The sequence below is a fragment of the Taudactylus pleione genome, unplaced genomic scaffold (assembly GCF_031769625.1).
Source record: "Taudactylus pleione unplaced genomic scaffold, aTauple2 ptg000893l, whole genome shotgun sequence".
Classification (NCBI taxonomy): Eukaryota; Metazoa; Chordata; class Amphibia; order Anura; family Myobatrachidae; genus Taudactylus; species Taudactylus pleione.
The window spans coordinates 732,010-746,286 of NW_028285294.1; the positions used below are offsets into that span (position 1 = coordinate 732,010).

The 14,277-nt window shown below is 46.7% G+C and overlaps 1 protein-coding gene across 1 annotated transcript in view; it reads left to right on the plus strand.

Moving 5' to 3' along the window:
• Positions 1 to 13,728: 13,728 nt before the first annotated feature.
• RASSF1 (Ras association domain family member 1) overlaps positions 13,729 to 14,277 on the plus strand; it is an 85,536-nt gene continuing 84,987 nt past the window's right edge. Inside the window, exon 1 of the mRNA XM_088459069.1 lies at positions 13,729 to 14,087. Coding sequence (XP_088315195.1) covers positions 13,766 to 14,087 — 322 coding nt within the window. The 5' untranslated portion in view covers positions 13,729 to 13,765. The remainder of the gene's footprint in view (positions 14,088 to 14,277) is intronic.

A 14,277-nucleotide genomic window follows, 5' to 3' on the forward strand; every position in this document is an offset into this window, starting at 1 on the left:
CGGTGTCACAGCAGTGCCGTCCTTAGGATGCTCCGAGCACCCTGCAGCCGGTGTCACAGCAGTGCCGTCCTTGGGACGCTCCGAGCACCCTGCAGCCGGTGTCACAGCAGTGCCGTCCTTGGGACGCTCCGAGCACCCTGCAGCCGGTGTCACAGCAGTGTCGTCCTTAGGACGCTCCGAGCACCCTGAAGCCGGTGTCACAGCAGTGCCGTCCTTAGGACGCTCCGAGCACCCTGCAGCCGGTGTCACAGCAGTGCCATCCTTAGGGCGCCCTGAGTACCCTGAAGCCGGTGTCACAGCAGTGCCGTCCTTAGGACGCTCCGAGCACCCTGCAGCCGGTGTCACAGCAGTGCCGTCCTTAGGACGCTCCGAGCACCCTGCAGCCGGTGTCACAGCAGTGCCGTCCTTAGGACGCTCCGAGCACCCTGCAGCCGGTGTCACAGCAGTGCCGTCCTTAGGACGCTCCGAGCACCCTGCAGCCGGTGTCACAGCAGTGCCGTCCTTAGGACGCTCCGAGCACCCTGCAGCCGGTGTCACAGCAGTGCCATCCTTAGGACGCCCCGAGTACCCTGCAACACAGACTGTTGTGTACGCGTGAGCGCCAGGTTACAGCACAGACCCTTGTGTACGCATGAGCGCCAGGTTACGGCACAGACCCTTGTGTATGCGTGAGCGCCAGGTTACGGCACAGACCATTGTGTACGTGTGAGCGCCAGGTTACGGCACAGACCATTGTGTACGTGTGAGCGCCAGGTTACGGCACAGACCCTTGTGTACGTGTGAGCGCCAGGTTACGGCACAGACCCTTGTGTAGGTGTGAGCGCCAGGTTACTGCACAGACCGTTGTGTACGTGTGAGCGCCAGGTTACTGCACAGACCGTTGTGTACGTGTGAGCGCCAGGTTACGGCACAGACCGTTGTGTACGTGTGAGCGCCAGGTTACGGCACAGACCGTTGTGTACGTGTGAGCGCCAGGTTACGGCACAGACCGTTGTGTACGTGTGAGCGCCAGGTTACGGCACAGACCGTTGTGTACGTGTGAGCGCCAGGTTACGGCTCAGACCCTTGTGTACGTGTGAGCGCCAGGTTACGGTACAGAACCTTGTGTATGTGTGAGTGCCAGGTTACAGCACAGACCCTTGTGTATGTGTGAGTGCCAGGTTACAGCACAGACCCTTGTGTATGTGTGAGTGCCAGGTTACAGCACAGACCCTTGTGTATGTGTGAGTGCCAGGTTACAGCACAGACCATTGTGTACGTGTGAGCGCCAGGTTACAGCACAGACTATTGTGTACGTGTGAGCGCCAGGTTACGGCACAGACCCTTGTGTACGTGTGAGCGCCAGGTTACAGCACAGACTATTGTGTATGTGTGAGCGCCAGGTTACGGCACAGACTATTGTGTATGTGTGAGTGCCAGGTTACGGCACAGACTATTGTGTACACCTCTTTATGGCTCTGCAACATTACTGAACAGACCAAATAACTTTGTAGAGAAATAATTACAACGGGCTTTCAGATGTTACGCACAGAATTTCCAAGGCCTGTGTTCTTACCCACGAATTCAGCTCTGACAGTATAATTTCCACACTACACAGCACAATATAATAACAGAGAGGAGAGCTGCAATTAGCCCAGAAATAACATTAGTACAGTACTGACAGGAAACTCGTACAGTGTTCTAGATAAAAGACAGAGTAGAAGGAAATTCAGGATTAGGGGGTGCATAACATGGGGTCCCTGGGGCTACAGGTTCCATGATGGAAAGCACTGAGGCCTCTCCTGACCCATGGGCTGAGGGGACAGAGGTATAAACAAGACTGGAACACTGGTGGGGCAACTTTGCCATCCAAGTATAACATGTAGGGGTTCCTAGGAATTCAGCCCATTATACTCAAAGGGGAAAAACAACATAAATATATATATATTGTGATAGAAGCACTGGAGAAGTCTGGGATGGTATATATGTGTGTCCCAGATTCCTATCATGTGTGTTTTAAAAACCCCAGGAAAAGTCTGCAATGCCAAACAGACCAGAAGTGTCGGCTTTTGGTAAAAGCCGGATAATGGGTCCTAGGGGTGCGGATGTGAGAAGAGAAGAGAGGGCTCCATCCACAGGCCATTCCAGGTGTTGGGCCTTTCATGAGAGCAGGCTGATTAGTAGTTGCACCTGGAAGTGGCTCAGATAAGCTGTGTTAGGTTTTGGTTGAGTGTCTCACATACCCTGGGGAGAAATAGACACTGAGGTTTGTTCAGAGACACTGTGATATTTGAAAGTGCTGTGTTTGTGGTGAGGCAGTAGGCCCTGCTACTTGTAGAGAGGGAATAACCTGTCTAGTTAGTGCCCAGATGGGCTAGGATTTATTTTTATGTTTTGTTTATTTTGTTTTGTATATTGCACAATAAAACTGGTTCTGACCAGCTTGTCCAAAAACCCTGGACTGGTGTGCTGTTTCCTGGCTCCTGTGTGTAAGGAGGTGTCCATCTATCCCAGGAAAATATATATATATAATATATATATATATTTTTTAAAATATACAAGGAGAGTTGCCGGCACCAACTTAGAGTTGTTTAGAGGATTTTTTAGAATTTGTGTATATATACGTACTCCCTTAGTGTAAAAGGGTGTCAGCTGAACCCAATGTGATAGGACTTTTGGAGGAGCCCTTAAGTGTGAATATTGTAAGTATACCAGGTGTTAAGCGACTGACGTATAATTGTGCAATTCAATGTGAGGTGTGCAATTTATCTAGCAAACGTGTTACACGAAACAAATGTTAAAAATATATATGACACAATTTAGTAATTACAATAAATGAATACTACAGACATACATCAATTCTGTTTGAATAAGCACAATATGGGCAGATGAGTAGATTATCACAAAGTGCAAAAAGTGCTAATAAATATTAAGATGATGTTATATGGAATTCATACATTTACATAGATCTAAAAACATAGATATAAAAAACAGCTGGTAAATCAAGTAGAGAATACAATATAACAAGGTTCGGTAATTTAAAATAATATTTTAATTATAAATTGTATAAAATATCAAATCAATGAACATATACCCCTAATTGTACATGTGTTATAGAATAAACATTATGGCATAAATGTAGCAATATATTGACATGTAGTCCTGTATCCCGCACAAACAGTATCCTCAATGTATTTAGTAGATGGATGTCCAAACAAGTTCAAAAAGTATAACTATACTTGCCAGCCGTGCAAAGTGGTTGAACAGGTTTCCTGGATAGCGGGTGTTTTGCCCTATCAGCCAATTTGCCTGTGATGAAAAAATGCAGACTCCCCGACTGTCCTAGATACCTGATGCCAAAAAGGACACACAGCCTCACCGCTTCAGCCACCATCAGCCGCTGAGGTCCGCTCCTTGCTGCCTATACATCGGAGCTTTCGGCCATCCTAGCCACACAGGCTTCCACTAAGCTCCCTTCTCAGGTTGAGCTGACACACAGACTTGCAATCCACTGCATGCGCTTGTTCCCTATATCAAGGACATCGCTAAATCAATTCTTTTCATCACAGGCAAATTGGCTGATAGGGCAAAACACCCGCTATCCAGGAAACCTTTTCCTTTCAACCACTTCACACGGCTGGTAAGTATAGTTATACTTTTTGAACTTGTTTGAACATCCATCTACTAAACACATTGAGTATGTTTGTGCGGGATACAGGACTACATGTCTATATATTGCTACATTTATGCCATAATGTTTATTCTATAACACATGTACAATTAGGGGTATATGTTCACTGATTTGCTATTTTATACAATTTATAATTAAAATATTATTTTAAATTACCAAACCTTGTTATATTGTATTCTCTACTTGATTTACCAGTTGTTTTTTATATCTATGTTTATCTTTATTATTGGGATTGACTAACCCAATCAGCTGTGATATATGAAGGTGTGATATCCACTCTTTAAGCGCCCTAGGTACTTCTTCTACTTGATACATCTAAAAACAGGTGGAATTCATATATTTAAAATAGCCAAAAACACAGAGGAAGCAACATGTATAAACAATTAAAACTAAGTCTAAAAAAGTTCTATAATTGTTTTAAAAAAGTATAAAAAATATACCTAAATCTTATTCAGGTGTCCGGCTTTTCATAAAACAAAACAAAGCCTCCGGCCGTGTAATAACTTCTGCCCTTACCCGCTCGGCTTCCGCCCAGTAACAGCGTCACATCCGTTTTGGCACAAGCATAGAGAGTGCAGATAATTGAAGTCTATGATATGACATCTCTCAAAATGTCTACATCTAGGGTCACTAGGGTGGTTGCGGCCACCATCTTGTTGCAGTCCATACGCGGCTGAGCTGTATGAGAGTAAGTGCGGCTTGTCTTAGGTAGAGCCTCCAGGCATTCTCCAACTTCCGCCCTTTTCGTTGCTTCCGCCCGCTGATGACATCATATTTGTTTCCTGCTCGGCACTGTGGTTTTAGCACACGGGTGGTGAGTGTATCACATGATCTCTCTGCAAGCATCCGCATCATCGTTGCTATGGTGACTGGGGCGCCATCTTTTTGTAATCCATGCGCGGCTGATGGTGATTAAAAAAAAAGGGGAAATTAACAAGCAAAATACAAATATATAATTAGAAGCCTAGCTTACTAGTACATGAATCAAGTCATGTAACAATCTAGAGGTATTATAGCGCATATTAGCTCTAGGGCAGTATTGCATGAGGGTGATCGGATAAAGATGTAATATTTATGAGGGTATGACATAGTGAGGTAGTTTGACTCTATATACATAGATCCCAGGTGATAAGTGTCCAAAGTCCAGAATGGATATAGGAAACAAATTATAGTCAGTAGGCTATATCTTTTTGATCCAGGCAGGTGAACAAGAAAAGTGTCTTCATTATATTTCATAAAGCCTTCGACTCGCATGTCACCCATAATCCTTAGTGTGGATATCATAAACTACAACACTGAGTACTCCCAGGAGGTCTCCCATCCAGGTACTAACCCAGCCCAATTGTGCTTAGCTTCCAAGATCAGATGAGATTGGGGCAATTTCATAACTTTTGTTAAAACCATTTGGAGCCTTTGTGCTGAGTTGGAATATCCAAAACATTTCTCTCCACGAAAGTTTATTGCCCAAATCTCCTCCTCTTTCCCCCAGGGTTACTTGTTCTATAGTTATACATTTTTAGATGTTTTTTACCGTCAAATATGTGGTACTGCGATGGGTACTATTTTTGCGCCAAGTTTTGCCAACATCTTCATGGGGTATTGGGAGAAGGAATATATTTATACCAACAATCCCTATAAGAACAAAATAATCATGTACAAAAAGGGTACATTGATGACATTCTCATCATCTGGAATGGATCAGAGGAGGATTTTAAACCGTTTTTAACACACATTGAGATTAATGATATGAACCTAAAATTTACATCTCATTTCAGTGATACCTCAAAAGAATTTCTGCATCTAGTTTTAAACCAAGAGGAAGGGAAAGTAACCACTAAAACTTACATTAAGGAGGTGGACACTAATAGCTACTTACACTACAAGAGTGTAATATTCATGAAACATTGATGCAATAAGAGACTGAAGTGTCTATTCTTACAAGCCGCTATGAGTGCCGCCACCCCTGCTATCACATATATATATATACAAAATAAACTGTCATTGAATATAACATTTCTAATTCAGCACATTATTAGATAAAAAAAAAAAATCTCTCCTGATCCATTGTTGTCTATATGATGTTAGATAACTAAAGTCCCTGTTTTCTGTCACTTAAGTGACCTTTTTAAGACATAAATTAGTCTAAACTGAAAAGTATTTTAGGAGAAAAGCTGAAAACTTGATTCAATTTAACGGAGCAGAAGGTCGGACTCTTTGTACCTTGTAAAAATTTACAGAGGGTGGAGCTGCGGTGTGTAACGTGACACATGACAGGGCAGAGCTGCGGTGTGTACCGTGACTGCGTAGGGCGGAGCTGCAGTGTGTACTGTGACTGTGTAGGGCGGAGCTGCAGTGTGTAATGTGACTGTGTAGGGCGGAGCTGCATTGTGTAACATGACATGCGCAGGGCGGAGCTGTGGTGTGTACCGTGACTGCGTAGGACGGAGTTGCGGTTTGTAACGTGACATGCGCAGGGCGGACCATCGGGGAACAGAACTATGACGCTTTGTGGTGAGGACAGGCACGCTGCATGAATAGATAGATGCAAAGACGCTGATTCAGAAATTGCGAGTCGACCGCAAGTGCGAATCCTCACCCATATGTACAGTTACCCACATCTATGCGCCTATACTGACTTCAGCCATTCGCTCGCAGAAATAGCAGTCATCCCTGTCCGCAAGTATTTGCACTAGCCCTACTCTTACAATCAATTCAGCACAGCCCCCAATTCCATCTGCACGCCCCTTTAGCCTCCGTGCCAACGCCCCGTTGCCGCCCAGTTTCACCCAATCAGTGATGATGATACTGAATCAGCTGCAGGTGCCCATACTTTCTAATGCTCGGCTCGGACACTTGGGCAATGCTAAAAGATCTGTCCACAAAACGGACTTGCGTGCGTGTCTGAATCAAGCGCAAAGTGTGGATTTTTTAAAAACTACCAACGTTTAGCATTACATTTTGCATGTTTTTCGTTTTTGCAATCCTTGCCCAGGTGTGCTCCTTGCTGTGTACTAAGTTGGCAAAGCTGTAACCTATAACGGCGGTGACTGTGCTGGAATTATTCAGCAGAAACTACCGCTAGCTCCCCAGGATAGTATAGGAGATGAGCAACGTTTAGAGTTGTTTGCTGAGGGCGGTGTTTTGTGGTTTATTCACCATGTTTTCAGAAGGTTTGTATTACACAAATGTATGTTACACATCGGCTCACGGTATCGATGTCCCACAAACCAGCCTCTTTTGTGGCTTCCTGCACATCTTATACGATAGGATGTGGTGACCATAATGACGTTCTCAGCAATGTACCAGCGTGACTGCTCCTATCCCACCATCAGCCTTATCACTAACAGTGTAAGCGTGCAACCGACAGCTACAGAAGCCGTGCAGAGCATTGCAGAGCGAGATGTGTCCTCACCTCACAGGTGAAACTGTGCAAAGGTCTCACACCTGAATTTGCATAACACTGAATAATTTGAATTATAGACTAAATCCAGGATCTGTTTTCCATGTGGCGAAACTCCTAAGATTTCTGACTAAGGTTTAGGTCTGGCTGAATCTTTAATGCTCTTCTAACCCAATCCCACAATGTGTTTGTGCACAGGAATCAGAGGTAGTGATTGCTGCCTTATCTGCAATGGCGGTTTGGTGATCTGCGAATCCTATGTAACAGAATTTTGATATAATTAAAAATAAAATGCACCAAGCGCTTCTCACACGTAGACTATTAACTAAAGGTCTGATCCAGAGTTCTGCACAAACTTGATGGTTTACGTGCATCTCCGATATTTGGCGATCTGCACACGTACAGATCTGTGTCTGCGACGACGGGCGTAGTGCCCCATTAGCCGCAGCATGATGGAGGCGGGGAAGGGATGGCATCGGCCTGTGTTAAATAAAGTAAATGAAAGTAAAAAAAATAGCAGATGTTTCCCACTATCCAGAACACAAATCTAATCCGATCCGGAATATGAGTCTTATGTGCAATATACATCTCCAGCCCCAATTCCCCGTTCTGCTAATTCCATGACCCACATCCTGATTTGCCGACCGGCGCCCATCGGCGATCTCTCAGAGGATCTGGGAAAATCAGCATGTCAAAAATCCCGACTCGCCAATGATAATGTTTTGTCGGGATCGTAAAATTGGGGATTTCCAACATGTTGGATTTCTCAGATTCCCCGACCACGGCAGGACGAGGAATTGGGGAATACATCCAACGCAGATATATGGGCCCCCATTAGTAAACCAGCCCCAAACAGTGTTCCAAAAATCCCACACAATGTTAGTGAATTATAATGATGTACATGCATCAAATATTAGTTTATGCTGGATTAGTTCTCGCTCAGTTGGTGGGGTTCCCCTATTTGAATTTTGGACTGCGCTGCATCCCCACCTCTGGAGCCGCCACCGTTTAGCCACCATGTAAACTCGTAAACCCACATCTTCCAGGGCCTTTTGTGAGAAGCGTAGGAGGTGTCGCCAGTGTTGTGTGGGTGTGGTCAGTATTATGTGGGCGTGTACACTAGCAGGGCCTGATAAGGTATGGATCGCAATTGCGATGGATCACAGCTGTGAATCCATACGGAACACAGCTGCTAAAATATCCTAATGCCGGTCAAAGCTCAGTCGCCATAAAGATGCCCCCTGCTGCCCTCTCATATCCGTCCAATCTCGCTCTTCTGGGTAAACATCGGCACCATCGATGCACATCGGCCCCTCACACAGCATTTACAGCAGGTCTGACCAGCCGCAGACACTGCGCCTCTCCCCACACGCAGAGCTCTCATGCTGCATATGCAATCGCAGCGGCTAATTTATGCACTCAGAGGAAATGGCGTCCCAATGGCCAGGCACGCCTGCGTTTCTCCAACCACTCCCCCATCACCACCCCCAATATGCTGACATCCTGTCACTCACTCTGCGACGGGTTCCTCTGTGCGTCCATAGTTGCACTTGCGATCGGTTCTGAATCAGCCCCAATATCTTCCTCAATACATAAAAGCAGAACATTTGCATCATTTTGTGAGGAGAATATAAATATAATTTTAACTTTTATGATTTGCGGCCGACTGGGGGGCGGCTCACCATCACCATGCAGTCACGACGATGGGCCTATTTGTATGTGGAGGCCTGGGGCTGTAGTCCCAACCACCCCATTGTTATTCTGTCCCTGGTTTGAATCTTTGTGGCATGTTCCAATGACTGAGCCCCAATATATTATAATGTATACAGCAAGGTTCCCATAAGGCTAAGAAATGCACATCTTAATTTGGCTCTTTAGCCCGCCATACGTAATAAGGCACCGCACACAGAAGCCGAGTCATGGGACGTAACCTGATAGAAGGCCTCAGCGACGCGGCGTCAGATCTCCTCTCCTATGGAGATGCCTCAGCAGCAGAAGGTAATCAGCTGTATGTGAGAGTACAGTGACGGGTGTGGCAAGGAAGAGACACCCAACAAAGTACTACAGTATTAGGATTCTGCCCAGCGGTAATTGCATGAGGATGTTGCAGTCATTAGATAAAGTAGCAGGAAGCTCAATTCAAAGCAAAGCCCATGGATGGAGGAAATCCCAGAGAGATCAGCCAGAGAGAGGGAATGAGGACGCTTCCTGACATTGCCGGGGCTCTGAGCCTCTGCGGGGAGAGACGTCCTGGTGACTCCCAGGCCAGAGGCCTTGGAAGAGCTGCGAATGGTGGAAGCCTCTAATTAGCTCTGTACACCAGGAAACTTAGTACATTCTGATTAATTGTAAACGGTTTGTTTAACATAGGCAGGTTATTTATAGCCAGATGTCTACACACAGAGCCCACTTCATTTATTCCTATCTCCCTGGCCAGCAGTCCCTGTCTTCATGTATATGGCCCTGTTTACCAGCATTAAACTATCTGTGACGTCCCATCCACCAGCCGTTTTCTTCACATGTATGTAAGCATGATGGATTGTTAATTAGTTTGTTAGCTAATAATAAAAGGGTCGTCCTCTTTTGGAAGATATTTGCTATTTTGGGAGAGGTCACCAGTATTCAGCACCCGGCCAGAAAGAGCCGACCTGGCGGACAGACTAATGCTGCCCATCCACTACACGACTTAGAAAGGACAGCACTTACCACAGGCCCCACTTCTCCGCGACCTCACTCCTTTTGAACGACTCTGTAAATATTGCCCCATGTCTAAGGGATGATCTCTGAAATATACGGCATTCTCATCGATGCTGCTCTACCTACTAATAATCCCCATGAATCCTCTTGGGAGATAGATCTTGGCCCTCCACCTGACAAAGAGGCTTGGGAAGACATGAGACTTGCAATTGCTAAAACCTCTATCTCTACCCGCCTTAAAGAAACTTCTTACAAATTATATTACCATTGGTACTATACCCCGCTACGGCTCTCCCATATATTCAATTCCGCCTCACCACTCTGCTGGAGAAACTGTGGCCTCCAAGGTACCCTCACCCATATCTGGTGGACCTGCCCGGCTCTTGAACCTTTCTGGACCTCGGTTCATGCTCTTCTGAACGCTGTCTTTGGAAATCCGATTCTGAAAGACCCATGGACCTTCTTTTTAAGTTACCCCCCTCCTGATCTTAGTAACCGCTCTGTTAAACTGTTGTCCCACATTTTAGTTGCTGCTAGAAGTTTGATTGCTCGTAACTGGAAAAACCCTCTTCCACCAACTCTCTCTGCCCTAAAGTCACAAATCCGGCATATAGCGGAAATGGAAAATATTACCTACTATCTTCATGATAGAGGCCATATGGTTTCTCAGGTTTGGGTTCCGTGGTTCTCATATGGTAGCACTTCACCACCTCTGCTCCCCGCGCTCACTACCCATATGTGATCCATGCGCGATGGCTGAGTATGTTCCCCCCAATCCGACTCCTCTGTGACAAACCCCCCTAATTAACTGGATACTTTTCTCCGCTGTTCTCCAAATGGCACATTATTATTATTATTATTTATTTTTTTTCCTCCTTATAATGCTTCTTCTCTAGCATCTGGTATTCTTTATGGTATTTTGCTTCCCTTGGTAGTATCCCCCCCCCCCCCCCCCCCATATGCTTATTGCTAATTATTTCATTAAAAAAATGGCTCATTTGTAATGTTTATTATACTTGTGGGTTTTTTCCATGTTTTTTTTTTCTGTGAGTTTTCTAAATCAAAATAAAAAAATTGAAGAAAAGACTGCGCGATTACAACATATTGTTCGTGCTGTCGTTTCCATGTCTGTGATGTGCCTACACGGTGTGGTTCAGTGAAGGCACATCCATCATCCCCGTACATGCTGAACCTGACGTGATCGTCAGGTTAACCAGCATTTAATGGCGATGATAGATGGCATAAACAACCAGCGGGCACGCGCATCGCTGGTCGTTTTTTGACATTAAACTGCCCTATTTGCGGGTGATTACCAAGCGATTGAGCGATAACGACGGTTGTCATCGCTCAATCGCTAGGTTTAGTCGCCTAGTGGATGGGCAGCTCTCCCCCATCCTATCTATGCCAGCTGGGTACACAATGGGAGAGTACACTGTATGTGTCTCCTGACCAGTCAGCTGCTGCAATCTGACTCTCCCATCCAGATGCACAGGCCGCTGCCTCTCTGCCGCTGTTGGGCAGGAGCCTGAATACAGAGAGCACTGAAGTCATGGGCAGGGGAACTCCCACAGACAGGCTACCCGAGGGGCTATGTCCGGGAACAGCACCTGTGCCTGCTGTCAGTATACTGTGTACTCCTCAGTTACTCACTCGCTTGTTTTGTCTGCAGATAGCAGAAGGAGATTTAGCACCTGTGGATCAGATCTCGTATTACCCATAGGCAGCGGATTAATTCTGGGGCTCATGCAGAGAACAGCAGTAACACATGGGGTGTTCTCCCTCATCCCCTCTCATTCAACTGGGGACGATGTACACCCATCAGCCATAACATTTATACCACTGACAGGTGTAGTAAATAACACTGACTGTCTTGTTACCATGGCACCTGACAAGGGCTGAGATATATCAGGCAACAAGTGAACACTCAGTTCCCCAATTTGTTGTGGCTGGGTCAGAGCATCTCCAAAACAGCAGCCCTTATGGGGTGTTCCCGATGTGCAGTGGTTAGTCCCTACCAAAAGTGGTCCAATGAAGGTCAACCAGTGAGCCGGTAACAGGGTCATGGGCATCCAAGGCTCATTGCGTGTGGCCGTGAAGGTTAGCCCATATGGTCCTATCCTACAGAAGAGCTACTGTATTGCTGGCTATGATAGAAAGGTGTCAGAGCACGCAGAGCATCGCAGCTTGCTGAGTATGGGGCTGTGTAGCCGCAGACCACAGAGCAATGGAAGAAGGTGGCCTAGTCTGATGAGTGACGGTTTCTTTTACATCATATGGACGGCCGGGTTCGTGTGCGTCATATTCCTGTGGAAGAGATGGCACCAGGATGCACTATGGGAGGACGGCAGCCGGTGGAGACAGTATGATGCTCTGGGCAATGTCCTGCTGGGAAACCACGGGGTCCTGGCATTCATGTGGGTGTTACTGTGACACGTACCAGCTACCTAACCATTGTAGCAGACCAAGTACCCCCCTACATGGCGCTATTCCCTGATGGCCGCGGCCTCTCAGCAGGATAATGCACCCGGCTGTCACACTGCAGATATTGCTCAGGAATGGATGAGGAACATGACAAAGATCAAGGTGTTGACTTGGCCTTCAAAGTCCCCAGATCTCAGTCTGATGGAGCATCTGTGGGACGTGCTGGAAAAGCAAATCCGAGCCATGAGGCCCCCAACTCACCTTACAGGACTTGGTGCAAGATAGCACAGGGCAGGTTGGGTACGGGACGACAGAGCTCTCGTTAATTCAGACATGTGTCAGAATCTTGGCTCCGGCATCCCGACTGTCGGGATATTGACCGCATTCCCTTTGGACACCTTCAGAGGTCTTGTGGAGTCCATGCCCCAGCGGATCAGAGCTGTCCTGGCGGCACGAGGGGGCTTACACAATATTAGGCAGGTGGTTTTACTGTTATGGCTGATCTGTGTATATATTATTGTAATGAATAAAATGTGGCTACTTCATAAAATATTTTGGGTTAGTTCATTCAACTGGGTTAGTGATGGGTCCTCGTACCTTGTCCACCACTGGCCCCTGAGATATGTAAAGTATTTTCTAACAATAGCCCCAAGAAACCAGAGACACAACTGACCTCAGGCCCCAGGTGCTGGATGATCAGGTTGAGGGAAATATTTGGCATTGTTTAGGCAGCTATGAATAGTTCTGCTGCCTTGGAAGCCCGGCCCCGCTGCCAGGTTTCACATCGTCCCAATTCTCTTTTGTTACTTTCTGAGGAAGCAGAGATGATATAAAAAAACAGACAGAAAACTACATATTCTCTTCCGTCCCCCTCCCTTATCTCCATCCTGACGTTATCCCTCCATCTTACATAGCACTGACCCTCTCGCCATTCCCTCGGGCCGGTCTGGCATCTTCCCCAGCAGAGGGTCAGGCTTTCCTTTCTCTGGTCTTTTGCAAGATATTCGGGTGATATTTCACCAGTCCTGGTGATCCTGCTCCGTTCTGTCCGATATCAACGCAGCTGTTGGGATTTAAGAGAGAATATTCATTAACTCGTTCATTGCCAGGGGGTGCAAAGCCGCCTGTCCGATATCCGTTACATCCTGCTGTAAAACCACCAGCAGCAGAATGGAAAGAGAGTGAACTTGGGGACAGAAAGGAGAAGACTGAGGATTCCAGCTGTGTGTTACTCCCACACCCTCCACAATACCACAGCTCACACAAAGAGCCCCACAGAGATTTCCAGGACTCAGCTAAAGTTTCCTCTGCTGATGATAGCAAATGCACACTAGAAAGGCAGAAGGAAGGAGTGACAGAGCGAGGGAGGGAGGAAGCCGAGAGAGGGAGAGAGAGAGAGAGACAGTGACTGGGGGCATGAGAGAGGAAAGAGGGGAGGGGGCGTCAGCTAAAAGAAAGTCAGACTGTGGAAACTTAGAGGCAGAAAGTTTTGTGTGTTACAGTCAGATGTTGGGGCTGGTGGTGACCCCCTGGTGACTCAGGACTGCACCCCCCACTCTCCCCTGGGACTTTATGGGATGTGTTCAGAAGAATCTGCTTATGAAATGATTGAACTGAAAACTTTAGATCCATGCGATGGACTGGATCTGACACAGAGCCCCAAAGGGGGTCACCGGCTGGAGCGCACCAATGCCGTCAGGATCCCCCCTGGTAAAGCTCCCCCCATCCTGCAGCGCAGTCTGCGGCGGAGGGTGCTGACAGGACAGGACGACGGCTTACCTCAGGGCAAAATAGGAGAGGGACACTACTTCCAGCCCACCTCCCACACCCAGTACACCTGGTGCGACCTCTGCGGAGACTTCATCTGGGGCATCTACAGGAAGAGCCTGCGCTGTGTCTGTGAGTACATCTGTTATATAGCGACACCATATAACGCAGTGCTGTACAGAGATTATCTATCGCTCTGTGTCAGTCAGCAGCCAGTTAACCTACCAGTGTGTTTATGGGCTATACATTAAGGGCAGACTAGATGGGCCAAGAGGTTCTTATCTGCCGTCAAATTCTATGTTTCTATGTTACATTAATCTAC